General features: G+C 43.2%; 1 protein-coding gene across 1 annotated transcript in view; it reads right to left on the bottom strand.

The window, feature by feature from the left end:
• The window catches only part of LOC100895764 (uncharacterized), an 82,261-nt gene that overhangs the window by 68,097 nt on the left and 1,191 nt on the right, over nucleotides 1-12,973 (bottom strand). Inside the window, exon 2 of the mRNA XM_078356420.1 lies at nucleotides 12,658-12,741. Within this exon, the coding sequence (XP_078212546.1) occupies nucleotides 12,658-12,741 (84 nt within the window). The remainder of the gene's footprint in view (nucleotides 1-12,657; nucleotides 12,742-12,973) is intronic.

Genomic DNA, 12,973 nt, shown 5'->3' on the forward strand with positions numbered 1-12,973 from the left:
TGATTACCTGTACGCTGCCATCTTTTTTCATGCTTTTTCCTCCTTCAGGAATATCTCCACTGGACCCCAAATCTCCTATTTCTGCCTGTAGAAATTCCACCTTTCCGTTAGGCCAACTCTAAAATTTCTTCCTCTCTGACTTTCCTAATCAGCAATGCCACTTATGACCTCAGTTTTCTGAGAATATGTCTTTTATGGCTGTTAACATGTTATACATACACCTGTAGTTATTTCTGTGGTTGGTTTTCCTATCTCCTAGATTGCAAACTCTTTTAAGATCAAGTTCTCCCTCTGCTACTTCTAAGGGCCTTACATGATATGCCCTTGACAAATGGTTCTTAAATAATCAAAGAGAGGTTTGATGGAGAGAGTAGGAGGTCCAGAGAGGCCCAGGGAGATGAATGCCTTTGCTCTACCCATACCTCTCCTCGTTTCCTGATGCTCCACCACGTGCACCGCTAGGCATCTGGAAAACAGAATCCTCAAGTTAACAGGCTCTTTTCGTTTATTCCTCCTCCTCTAGGCAAAGCAGCCATAATTTAGGGATTCCAGGATGCAGTTGCAAGACAAGTTCTTGCAGGACACCCATACCAAATAGCAGATATTCTACCACCAGTGTCTCCTAGTCCAGCGAGGGGTGTCCCCACCTGCCAGGTACACAAGCAGCGCAGATGTCATTCTGGACTTTTCCCTCTCACTTCCCTCCTTCCTTGCACATACGCCAATCAATCACCACATCTTGATGCTACCTCCTAAATCCTAAATCTCAAAGATTGGCCCTCTCTCTATTCCTAGCTCATTCCACCATTATTTCTTGCTGGGATTTCTGCATTTGTCTCTATCCTAACTTGCCTACCTGCCTCCAGCCTCACTAGGCCCAGATCCAGTCTCCACATCTGCTGTGGACTGAATGTCTGCAGCTCCCTGAAGCTTGTGTGCTCACTCTCTCTCCCTCTCTTTCTCTCTGCTTTCCACCATGGGAGGATACAGTGAGAAGTCAGCCAACTGCAAACCAGGAAGCAGACCTTCTCTAGACACAGATCTGCTGATACCTTAGACTTCCTTGCCTCCACAATGGTGAGAAATAAATGTTATTAAACCACTCTGCTATAGCAGTTTGGACTAAGACAATCCCCTATTTAGAAGGATCTCCAAAACGTATTAATCCCTTCCCTGTGTAAAACTCTTGTGTAGTTTCATTCTGGACTAAAAATGAGGTCCAAACTCTTTTGCCTGGCTCACAAAGCCTCCTAGTTCTGGGCCAAACTGACTCTCCAGCTTCTTCTCTTGGCATAGCCTCCACTCTTACCTGTATGCTTCACTCATACTAAACATCATGTCTCTCTCCGCCTTGATAAAAATTCTCCCCCATTTTTTTTTGAGACAGAGTCTCACTTTCTCAATGTTACTGGGGTGCAGGGGTGTGATACCAGCTCACTTCAGCCTCAACCTCACCAGCTCAAGTGATTCTCCAACCTCAGCCCCCTGAGTAGCTGGGACTACAGGCATGCGCCACCATGCCCAGCAAATATTTTTGTATTTCTTGTAGAGACAGGGTTTTGCCATGTTGCCTGGGCTAGTCTCCAACTCCTAAGCTCAAGCGATCTGCCTGCCTCAGACTCCCATAGAGCTGGGATTGTAAGCGTGAGTTGCTACGCCTGGCCCTCCCCGACTTTTTGAGACTGTTCTACCTATTTCTCGGGTTTCCCGACTGTCACCTCCTGCACCACCTGGCCCTTCCTCTGCTATAATATGAAAAACACAATATTGTTACTGTTCTTTTTTTTTTTGGGACGGAGTTTCTCTCTTGTTACCCAGGCTGGAGTGCAATGGCGCGATCTTGGCTCACCGCAACCTCCACCTCCTGGGTTCAGGCAATTCTCCTGCCTCAGCCTCCTGAGTAGCTGGGATTACAGGCACGCGCCACCATGCCCAGCTAATTTTTTTGTATTTTTTTAGTAGAGACGGGGCTTCACCATGTTGACCAGGATGGTCTTGATCTCTTGACCTCCTGATCCACCCGCCTTGGCCTCCCAAAGTGTAATTGTTCTTATATGATGTCTGCTTTCCTTGACACACTAGTACCTCCGCGATATTATCATTAATGCCTAGCACAATACCTGGTGCCAAATGGGAACACATAAATATTTATTAAATGAATTAAAGCTTTGAACACGACACATACCCCAGATGAGAGACTCTGGGGTAAATGCAGCGGTGCTTCATAATCTGAAAGTCAGTTGGGTGGGACAGGCCTACTGCTTTTTAATAATAGCGCTATTCACTGTTTTCAAGTGAATTTCAGTCTTTCTGAGTTTTTTGTTTCCTTATCTGAAAAATGAAAATAATAATAATTAGGGCTGCTCTGAAGGTGGCCAGAGATATATGTGTAAAAAAGTATTTTGTAATTTTAAAGTTCTCTCTCTCTCTACGTGTGTATGAAGTATTGTATTACTTCACTCAATCCTCACAATCACATTTTGAATAGACAGCTGACATTTCCTACTTTGCATATAAGGAAACTGAAGGCAGACATGGTAAAGCAATTTGCCTAAGGTCACCCCGCAGGTGACCAAGGAACAGAGGCCTGACACTGGGTTCCAATCCCAGACTCTCTACCACATCACCACTGCTCCTCTCTCCATCCCCAAATTAGGTATCAATGTCGGGACACATACATGTGGATATCCTGAGGATCATGCAGCTCACAAATGTCACCCTGACCACTTCTGAAGGGTTTTTATGTGTGTGTGGGTGTGCTTGTTGGGGCACAGGGGTTCAGGATGAGTTGCTGGTAGAAAACAGACTATATACAACAGTTATTAGGATAGGAAAGAATGGAGTGGGGAAAAACTGACCTTGGATCTGACCCTATACTCCCGACCTATGCCCCTTCTTTTACTCTAATGGGGCCACCTCGACTGACAGCCCGCTTTGCTATGTAGTTGGACCCCTATGGGCTCTGAGCTTCTCAGAAGCTGGAGAGCTTCCATTTCCTCCATATTTTCACTTCTGTCCATCAGCAAATGTTTACTGAGCTCTTACCAAGTGCTTTGTCACAGCCCAGGGAAGCCTGGCCAAGTTACTTAACCTCTCTGAGCCACAGTTTCCCCAATCTTCAAAATGGAATTGATAGCCCATCACATGGCTATTGGTGAGGATAAAGCAAGATAACGTAACAGCTGCTGCTCGTGGAGACACCTGCCCCAACACCGCACCCCACGTCTGCTATTTTTCATGTGAGTGCAGGGGAATGTCTGCTTAGTAACTAGAGGACAGAGCAGATTGGAGGAGCTGGAAAAGTAAGTAAAGGAGTATGAAGGTTGCGGTATTTCTCCGTGTGTATTTGTCAGGGATATGGAGACGGCTGTGGGGCTCAGAGCTTGTTGGAACCCTTCAAGGATGACTTGTAAGTTTCTGGGCCCAGGCACTTTGCGCTTGCAAAACAAGGTCAGACATGGTGATGAGAGGCTTTCCCAAGCTCTTGGTGGGCAGGGAGCACAAACCACTGAGAGCCACAACAGGAGAGGCAGAGCTGAGCACCATCTTTCAGTGACCACAGCTGTGAGGGCTCATATGAAGTCCCTTTTTGGGAACTCCCAGAAATAACTCAAGGGCATCTGAGAATATAGATGAAATCATCAGACAAGATATTATAAACATAAAGAACGGAGGTGGTGCCAGGCACATAGTAGGAGCAGAGACCCTCCGCCCCCGGGTCTTCTGATTATGCTGCCTTGGCACTAAGCATGTTTGTTTCTCACTGTGTCCTGTGCTCTAGGGAACACCCAGTGGAACTGCCCTTCACAGATCCCCGAGTGTGGTTAGAGTGGTTTTTCTCTTTAAAGATTAAATCTTTTTTTCCCCTTTCTGCTCAACAAAGACAACAGCCCTTTGGTTTTTGATAAACGTTCTTTTCCTACTAGCAGGTGGATATGCCCCGGGCACTTAGAACTGTGCTTTTAAAACACACACAAGCCCAGCTGTTTGAATCTGCCACTTCGGTGTGTCTTCCTTCTCTTATCTCCTGCCCCCAGGGATGAGTTTTCTCTGCCTTGGCAGGCTGATAACATGTGGAAGGAAGAGAACAGTTCTAATTAATAGACTAATTAGTGGTACAAGCCTTTAATAGCTGATTACAGGAAAGTCATTCCCCACCCCCCAAGTGATTGATTTATTTATTGCTGTTGTGCTGCATTATTGCAAAATAGTCAGCTTCTAATTATCTATTGGCTGGTTCAATCAGACCTTTCCCTTCTCTTCCATCTTGTTCTTCCCCTTGCTAAGGGTAGGCACAGGCAGAATGGGAGAACTCAAGCCAGCTGGTGAACAGTTCTGGACAGATATAAGTGTTAGGATTCGACTGCCACTCCATCTTGAGAGCTTAGAGCTGGAAAGGGAATATGAGCTTCCAGGGAAAAGTAGGCAAGAAAATCCCACTCATTCTTCTGGGAATATGTGCCCATGATGGCCCTTCCCTCATGATCCCTCTGACTCTGTGTGCCATAACTCACACACATTGTCAGTTGCATTAAAAAACAATATAGGCCAGGTGCGGTGGCTCAAGCTTGTAATCCCAGCACTTTGGGAGGCCGAGGCGGGTGGATCACGAGGTCAAGAGATCGAGACCATCCTGGTGAACATGGTGAAACCCTGTCTCTACTAAAAATACAAAAAAATTAGCTGGGCATGGTGGGGAGTACCTGTAATCCCAGCTACTCAGGAGGATGTTGAGGCAGGAGAATTGCCTCAACCCAGGAGGCGGAGGTTGCGGTGAGCGGAGATCACGCCATTGCACTCAGCCTGGGTAACAAGAGCGAAACTACGTCTCATATATATATATAGTTGGGAAACAAGTATGAGAAGACACAAAAAGAAAAAAAATTTAATAAAAAATAATGCAGTGTGGAGCTTAAAAGCATGCACTGAAATCTAACAGCCTGGGTTCAAACCTTGGCTCTCCCACTGGCTAGCTGTCTGATCTTGGGTAAGTCTCTTGACCTCACTGTGCCTTATTTCCTGACCTCATTTGTAAAGTGAAAATATAATTGTTTCTCCCTAGGACCGTTGAGGATTAAATTTAAAAAACTATGTAAGGCACTTAGCATAGTACCTAGCATGTACTAAGCCCTCAAAAACATTCGCTATGACAATTACTACTGCCTGAAATTATTTAACTTACCTAACACATCAAAATAATTTGATGTTTGTAGAATAAATGAATGACTATATCAAAAATTTTAAGTAGATTGTGAGCCCTTGAAGTAAAAGGAGTGAAGAAAAGAGGAAATTGAATTCTAAGTCGTAATAATAAGGGCTACTTTAAGTTGAATGCTTATTAAGAACTGGGCTCTGAGCTAATTGCTTTATGTACATTCTCTCATTTAATATTTATGTAACTTAATTTTTATTTTCTCAAGGTGGAGTCTTGCTCTGTCACCCAGGCTAGAGTGCAGTGGCATCATCTCGGCTCACTGCCACCTCTGCCTCCCAGGTTCAGGTGATTCTCCTGCCTCAGCCTCCCAAGTAGTTGGGATTATAGGCACCCGCCACCATGCCCAGCTAATTTTTGCATTTTTAGTAGAGACAGGGTTTCACCATCTTGGCCAGGCTGGTCTCAAACTTCTGACCTTGTGATCCACCTGCCTCTGTCTCCCAAAGTGCTGGGATTACAGGCGTGAGCCATCACGCCCAGCTGTAAGTTAATTTTTACCAGCCTTCTTGAATCACGTTTCATTAACAACCCAAGTCTGGAAAGTCCATGTTTTCTCATGATAGCCTTTTTTTTTTTTTTTCCTTTGAGACAGAGTCTTGCTCTATAATCCAATCATAGCTCACTGCAGCCTCAAACTCCTGGGCCCAAAGGATCCTTCTGCCTCAGCCACCTGAGTTGCTGGGTGATAGGTACAAGCCACCATGCCTAGCTAATTTCTTTTCTTTACCTTTCTTTTTTCTTTTCTTTTCTTTCTTTCCTTCCTTCCTTGTTCTTTTTTTTTTTTTTAATGATGCCTTGCTTTATTGTTCAGACTGATCTCAAACTCCGAGCTTCAAGTAATCCTTCTACCTTGGCCTCTCAAAGTGCTAGGAATACAAGTGTGAGCCACCACACTAAGCCCAAGATTCCCAAAAACTCTTGAGGGATGAACTCTTCCTTACGTGATCACTTTTCCTTATGAATTCCTGCTCCAGCTGAACTCAGGCACTTTCACCTGCCTCCTGACAATGTTGTCCTCTTATCCCATCACTCTCATTCATGGCACTCAGGCCCCTTCTTTTCTTGTTTCCCCAAAGACCCCCAGGACATAAGGTCATTTTGCATGGAAGACTTTTACTAAAGGTCAGGGCAACATAGGATCGCTACAGCATCACTTGGAGAAAATCATCACACTAGCATGCCCAGCATGTTTTCCTTGGCTGCTCTGCCTCCCAGAGCCCTGCCTGCAGCCATTTCTCCATTTCCCGAATTCTTCCTCTCCCAATCTCTACTTCCCTCCACCTCTCCCTGAAAATATCTGATTACCGTTATTTTATTACACAAAGGAAATTTAACTCTTTTGAGCAAACGTCTCCATTCTGGGGTATTCTCACTCTGAGATCAGAGTAGGAGGTGATAATTGGATCCTCGGCTGCATTTCTTAACCAAAATGTTAAACAAAGTGTTTCTCAACAAATGAGTGAAGTGCCTCTGTGATAAATCCTGTTCCACCCTAGAATGAAGAAATACAGCAGCCATTTTTTGCATTACAACTTTTTCTTCCTGTTATACTTATGGTAATACTATGAGATAGATATTATCCTTTGCCCCTTTTTTTTTCAGATGAGGAAACCGAGGATGGAAAAGGTTAAAAAAGTAATCTGCTCAAAGTCACATAGGTAACATCAGAGCTGAACTCCAAATGCAGGCTGTCTGACTCCAAAGTCAGAGAGTGACTACGACACCATGTGGCCACTCTGTGCAGCTCAAGCAGGTCTGAAGTGGGTTGCACCCCCAGGGCAAACCTTACTCAAGAAACCTTTCTGCACAGGAGTCTGTCAGAGGAAGGTAAATTGATTGACTGAAGGCCAAATACATTAAAATAGAGTTAGAGCTAGGAATAGCTACCTATCTATAGCTTCATGTCTGAGACTCAAGAAGAGATGTTGCTATTAATCACTGCTCAGTGATTACTCTGATTGCTTCATTTGTTGATGCTGCAGTTGCTGAATTTTACTGTGCTCTATTCGACCTTGGGTAGGGCCCCCCTGCCTCTAGGAAGCTAAGGCAGATTTTCTTTTGCTTGTGGAGTGCTGACTTCACACGTAAAACTGCCATGACAAGTTGGTTGTCCATTGATGTCTCAGAATGCTGGCCAGGTAGCTGAAGCTCTTATAAGAAGCTCCATAAATAGCTAGGGAATGAATGAAAGAATGTCTCATTTTAATTTGTCAGTTCTCTTTCTAAGGCCTTACCCAAGGCAGTGGGGGATGAGGTGAGTTAGGCAGAAACAAATGAAGGCTCCTCCCCACTGGGAAGCCGGCTGGGGCACCATAATCATAAAGAATTCAAGAATATCACTGAAAATAGAATGAAGTATCAAAAACTGAATTTATCAGAACTGTTTTCAGAAAAATAATGAATGTAGGTGAAGAGAATTTTCTTTTTTAAAGACAGAGTCTCACTGTGTTCCCGAGGCCGGAGTGCCATGGTGTCATGGCTCACTGCAGCCTTGACCTCTTTCCTGGTTCAAGTGTTCCTCCTGCCTCAGCCTCCTGATTAGCTGGGACTACAGGTATCTGCCATTGCACCTGGCTAATTTATTTTTATTTTATTTTATTTGCATAGAGACAGATCTTGCTATGTTGCCTAGGCTGGTCTTGAACTCCTGGCCTCAAGCAATCTTCCCGCCTCAGCCTCCCAAGCTGCTGAGATTACAGGCATGAGCCACCATGGTAGTGGAGAGAATTCTTCAATGTATCACTGGTGGAAGGATCAGGAGGATTTTGCCATGTATTAGCAATGTGACTTTGGCTTTCTCATACCTTAAATGCGGATTATGACATTTATGGTACTTCCCCCCGCCAATAAATGTGATAATGGAAAAATTACAACTTTTCTTATTATTTACTCTTTGGCCTATGATAATCTGGTCTCTGCCCTCCCCCACTCTCCTGACTGCTTTCACCAAGGTTATCAATCACCTCTTTGTGGAAAATTCCAGTCCTCTGACATTCAGCTGTATTTACCAACGTATTCCAGGCTGTCCTCCAGGAAATATTCTCATGATCCCAGGCTCATGGTTCTCATATATTGACGTATTCCCTTCTAAGTCTCCTTTGAGGCTTATTTGAGTTCATTCTCTGTTGCCAGATTGTTATCTGGCAAATTATCCCAAAATTCAAAAGCTTAAAACAGCATGAATTCTCTCACACAGTTTCTTGTGCCTCTGCCTCCCAAGTAGATGGGATTACAGGCATGCGCCACCATGCCCAGCTACTTTTGTATTTTTAGTAGAGACAGGGTTTTGCCATGTTGGCCAGGCTGGTCTCGAACCCCTGACCTCAAGTGAGCCGCCTGCCTTGGCCTCCCAGAGTGCCGGGATTACCTGGGCCGCCTGCCTCGGCCTCCCAGAGTGCTGGGAGCCACCGCACCCAGCCATAGGTCTCCAGTTTAGCCACTTTCCTTCAGGCCACTGTCTTCCTACCCTTCAGAAATGCAATCGCCTCCTAACCCTATCTGGTTCCTCCTTCAGTCCATGCTCCACACTGAAGCCAAAGTAAGTCTTCTAAAATGCAAATCTGATATGTCACTCCTCTGTCTACTTCAGACTTTTCAATGGCTCCACAGTACCTTCAAGAAAAGAATAAGCTTTCCATGGCACACAAAATCTTCATCATCTAAATTCATCTAGAGCAGCACAGCCCAAGAGAAATAAAATGTGAACCACATATGTCATTCTAAATGTTCTAGTATCCACATTTTAAAGATTTTTAACAAATACAGCCTAAATTAATTTTAAAATACATTTTATTTAACCCGACATATCAAAAATACTGTCATAGCAAAACATATTCAATATAAAAAATATGAAATATCTTACATTCTTTTTTTCTAAGTCCTCAAAATCTGTCATGTATTTAACATGTACACATATCTCAATTCAAACGCTAAATTTTGAAGGGTTAAAGTGAAATGTATTCCTACCAAAACTATAAGGTCATTTTTAACAACAACAACAAAAGTTTTGTAGTGTTTTAGTTTTTAAATTTGAGTTTATTAAATTATGTGCAAGTGGAAGTTCTGTCTCTCATTTACACTAGCCACATTTCAAGCATTCAGCAGCCACATGTACCCAGTTACTGCTGAAGTAGTGACAAGTCCAGAGCAATGGTCCTCCAAGTGTGATCCGGGGTCCTCCGGGTTCCCTAAAACATTTCCAAGTGGTCTCGGAGGTCAAAACCACTTTCATAACAATACTAAAATTCTATTTTCCTTTTTCACATTCATTCTTTCACAAGTATACAGAGGAGTGTTTCAGAGGCTATGAGACATTATAATATCACAACAGACTGAATTCAGAAGCAGATAAAAGAATCAGCATCTTCTCTTCAGCCAGATATTAGAGAGATTTACCAAAGGCTAAATCAATGACACTCTTTTTCCTAATCATTTTTGTTTTGGAAAATTATTATTTTTTATTAAGAAAAGCATTACTTACATTATCATGTAATGGGGTAATTACTGTTATTTTAAATAAAGTAATAAATAATCTAAAATTTTTTTGATTTTAATTTTTGAAACAGTAATTATTGATAGATGTAACCTTCAAAGTTAGAAGCTCTTTGAAGTTCTAAATTTTTCAGAGTGTAAGAGGGCTTTGAGAACAGCTGGTACAGAACCTGCCTAACTCTCCAGTCTCACAGCTTGTGATTTCCTTTCCTCTGTCTTATTTTTGACTTGAACTTCCAGTTCCAGACAAGAGGGAGTGGACAGGCTTTTTCTCATGCCTCCTGTTAAGTACCTCTAAAAACGCTGGATATTATGTCTAAATCAAACATGAGGAGACTCTGATAGAAGAAGGCAGAATTGGGAGGGACTTTTGAACTCAAGGAATGGCATGGCAGCAGGATGGTATCAACAAAGATCTACTGGGGAGCCTGAGCTTCTACCCTGACCCAGCAATAATGAGATACCCCCTTCACTCCATCCCACCCCTCTGCCCTACAGGTGTCAACAGCTGAATGGGGAACCTGGACCCACCAGTGTGGTGTCAAAAGAGGTGTGCTAAAACAGAAGATTTAAATAAGATCCAGTCTTTCAACATAAACCCCAAATTTCCCGGTGCAATTAAAATTCCCTGGTAATACCAAGAACCAGGAAAATCTCAATTTGATTGAGGGGAAAAAAAAAAAAAACATTAACAAATGCCAACATTGAGATGATAAAAATATTGGAACCGTCTGACAAGAACTTTAAAACGGACAGCCGTCATAAAAACGCTTTCATGCGCAATTGCAGCATACTTGAAACAAAAGAACAGAAAGACTCAGCAAAGAAACAGAAGGTATAAAAAAGAATGATGTGCTTTGCTTGGGCCTTAAAAAGGATCACTCACATTTCTGGAACAATCACCCTCACTTTGCTCCTGGACCAAGACTTCTTCCTCTCTCTGGAACACCCATATCTCTCTCCTTTTCTCCTCTTTAACTCCTGCTTGACCAAAGGGTCAGCCCAGACATCACTTCTGGGAAGCTTTCCATGGTCTTCTATGGCTTCCATGCCCCTCCCACTCAGAGCTTCCTGCACCACAGCATATGTATTACACTCAATGCATATTGTTCTGCATCTGTCCCTCCCACATCCACCCAATGTAAAGACTTGACAGAAGGGACTGTATCTTATTCCAGGTGCCTGGCACAGTACCTGGCTTATAATAAGCACTCAAGAAATATTTTTTGAATAAATGAATGCATTAATGAATAAACAGAAACTTTTCTGTAGCTCCTCTTCTGTTGAATAAAATTAAAATCTGTGGTTTAGCTTTAAACACCCTACGCAAACGATGACACCCAGATCTTCCTGGTACTCAGCTTCCCTTAACACATTCTACTTCGCTGTCATACCAGGAAACACATTGTCCTTTGAAAGCACCATATCTTTCCCCATTGTTACATATTGTATGTACTCTTCTATTAGTCTCAAATGTCCTCACTTATTACTGTCATCAAAATCGTATTCATTTTTAGAGGACCCACTCAGAAACCGTCCGTGACCCAGTCTCAGATCTTCCCAGCTGGAAAGAGTCCTGCCCACGTCTAGATATACAGCACTTCATTTAGTCTTTCCTTGTGTTACTTCTTATTTTTCTGCCGTGTATTTTTCTTTCTTGTTTGTTTGAATGTGTGTCCTATTCGCCCCAAGACTTAAACATTTGGCGTTCAAATAAACTTACAGCTTATTCATCTTTGCCTCTGCCACTGAGCACCTAACACAGTCCCTTGTTATTCTCTGAGTTTCGGTTTCTTTTTCTGAGATAATAGAGTCTACTTCACAGGATTTCTGTGAATATTAAGTGAAGTATGCTATTTAAATATTGGCGCAGTGTCTCAATTTTCATACAGTAAGGAGTCAAAAATGTTAGCTACTAACATTGTTAGTGTGATTATTATTTGAAGAAATAAATGGACTGGGCAAGTCCCGTAAGCTCTACCTTCAAAACACTTTTTGAATTCTGCTTGATCTCATCACTGCCAATATGATTACCTGCTCCCAGCCACGATCATTCTGCTTGCTATGGTCTCCTTCTATTTTCTTATCCCTCAACCTCTATTCTGTGCTCAGCAGCCAGCATGATCCTTTTAAAACATGAAGCAGATCATATGACTTCTCTGCTCAAAACCCTCCAGTGGCTTCCCAATCTACAACTGAAAGGCCTCATGTAGTCTGACCTCCTGCCTCTCCCCACCCCCACTCACTGACACAACCTTATGGCCATCTTGCCCCGTCATATGAGGCTTTCTGCACTTGGTGGCTTTTCATCACTGGGCTTCGCACTTGTTCTTTCCCCTGTGTGGGATAATCTCTCCCAGCTTGGCATACAACCTGCTTCTCCACTTCATTCAACTGAACCTGTGCTCTCTGCTGTTATTTTTCTGAAAGTAACCACCATATGTAAAATACCAACCATTATTCTCAATATAATGTATATTTTTCACAGCTCTCAATATGACCTGAAAACATATGTATACATACTGAGATGACATTGTTTACTGTCCTACTCTTCTGCTAGAATTCTAAGCTTTGCAAGTGTTTGCTCTATCCCCAGTCTCAAGAACAGTGGCTGGCACATAATAGATGTTCTGGCACATTTGGCACAGTGCCTGGCCTATCATAAGGCTTGATGAATGATTGAATGGTGGCTTGGAACCTCTTCGATGGGGGCCTCAGGAAGAGAAGCAGCATCCTGTTGCACAAAATCGCTGACCTATCACTGCTTCTGTGAAAAAAGGAGGTGTGGGATTAATTTACCTAGAGGGGATGGGATGAAAGTGATCAATTTATCTGGACTTAGATGGCATTTTTATTTATCCATTCAGATGAAAATCTGGCTGAAGATAATTCCAGGTATGCTCTCCATAGTGAACAATGTAATGCCCTACAGCTAATTCTCCTGGGCTCACCGTGGGCTTCCAGGCAGCCGAGCCTCATGGCCTCCAGGGACCTTTGTCCTGCGGCTCCTCCAGGACCTGCTTGGCTGGACAGACCTAGGATAGTTTATGCCGATGAAATGCTCCAGAAGTGAGGTCCCAAACCTATCTTCACACTACGACACTGATTTCATGACATCCAACTGGAGGATCCCGGAGAAGACCTCGACAGAAAAGTAGGGTGTTAAGACCGAAGGAAAAGCTGCTGATTGGAGACTTCCGAATTCCAGGTGATTGGGCAAGTCACCTCCCATCTCTGAGCCTTTGTTTGTCTTTATACCACAAGGCA

The sequence above is a fragment of the Callithrix jacchus genome, chromosome 19, assembly GCF_049354715.1.
Source record: "Callithrix jacchus isolate 240 chromosome 19, calJac240_pri, whole genome shotgun sequence".
In the NCBI taxonomy this organism is placed as follows: domain Eukaryota; kingdom Metazoa; phylum Chordata; class Mammalia; order Primates; family Cebidae; genus Callithrix; species Callithrix jacchus.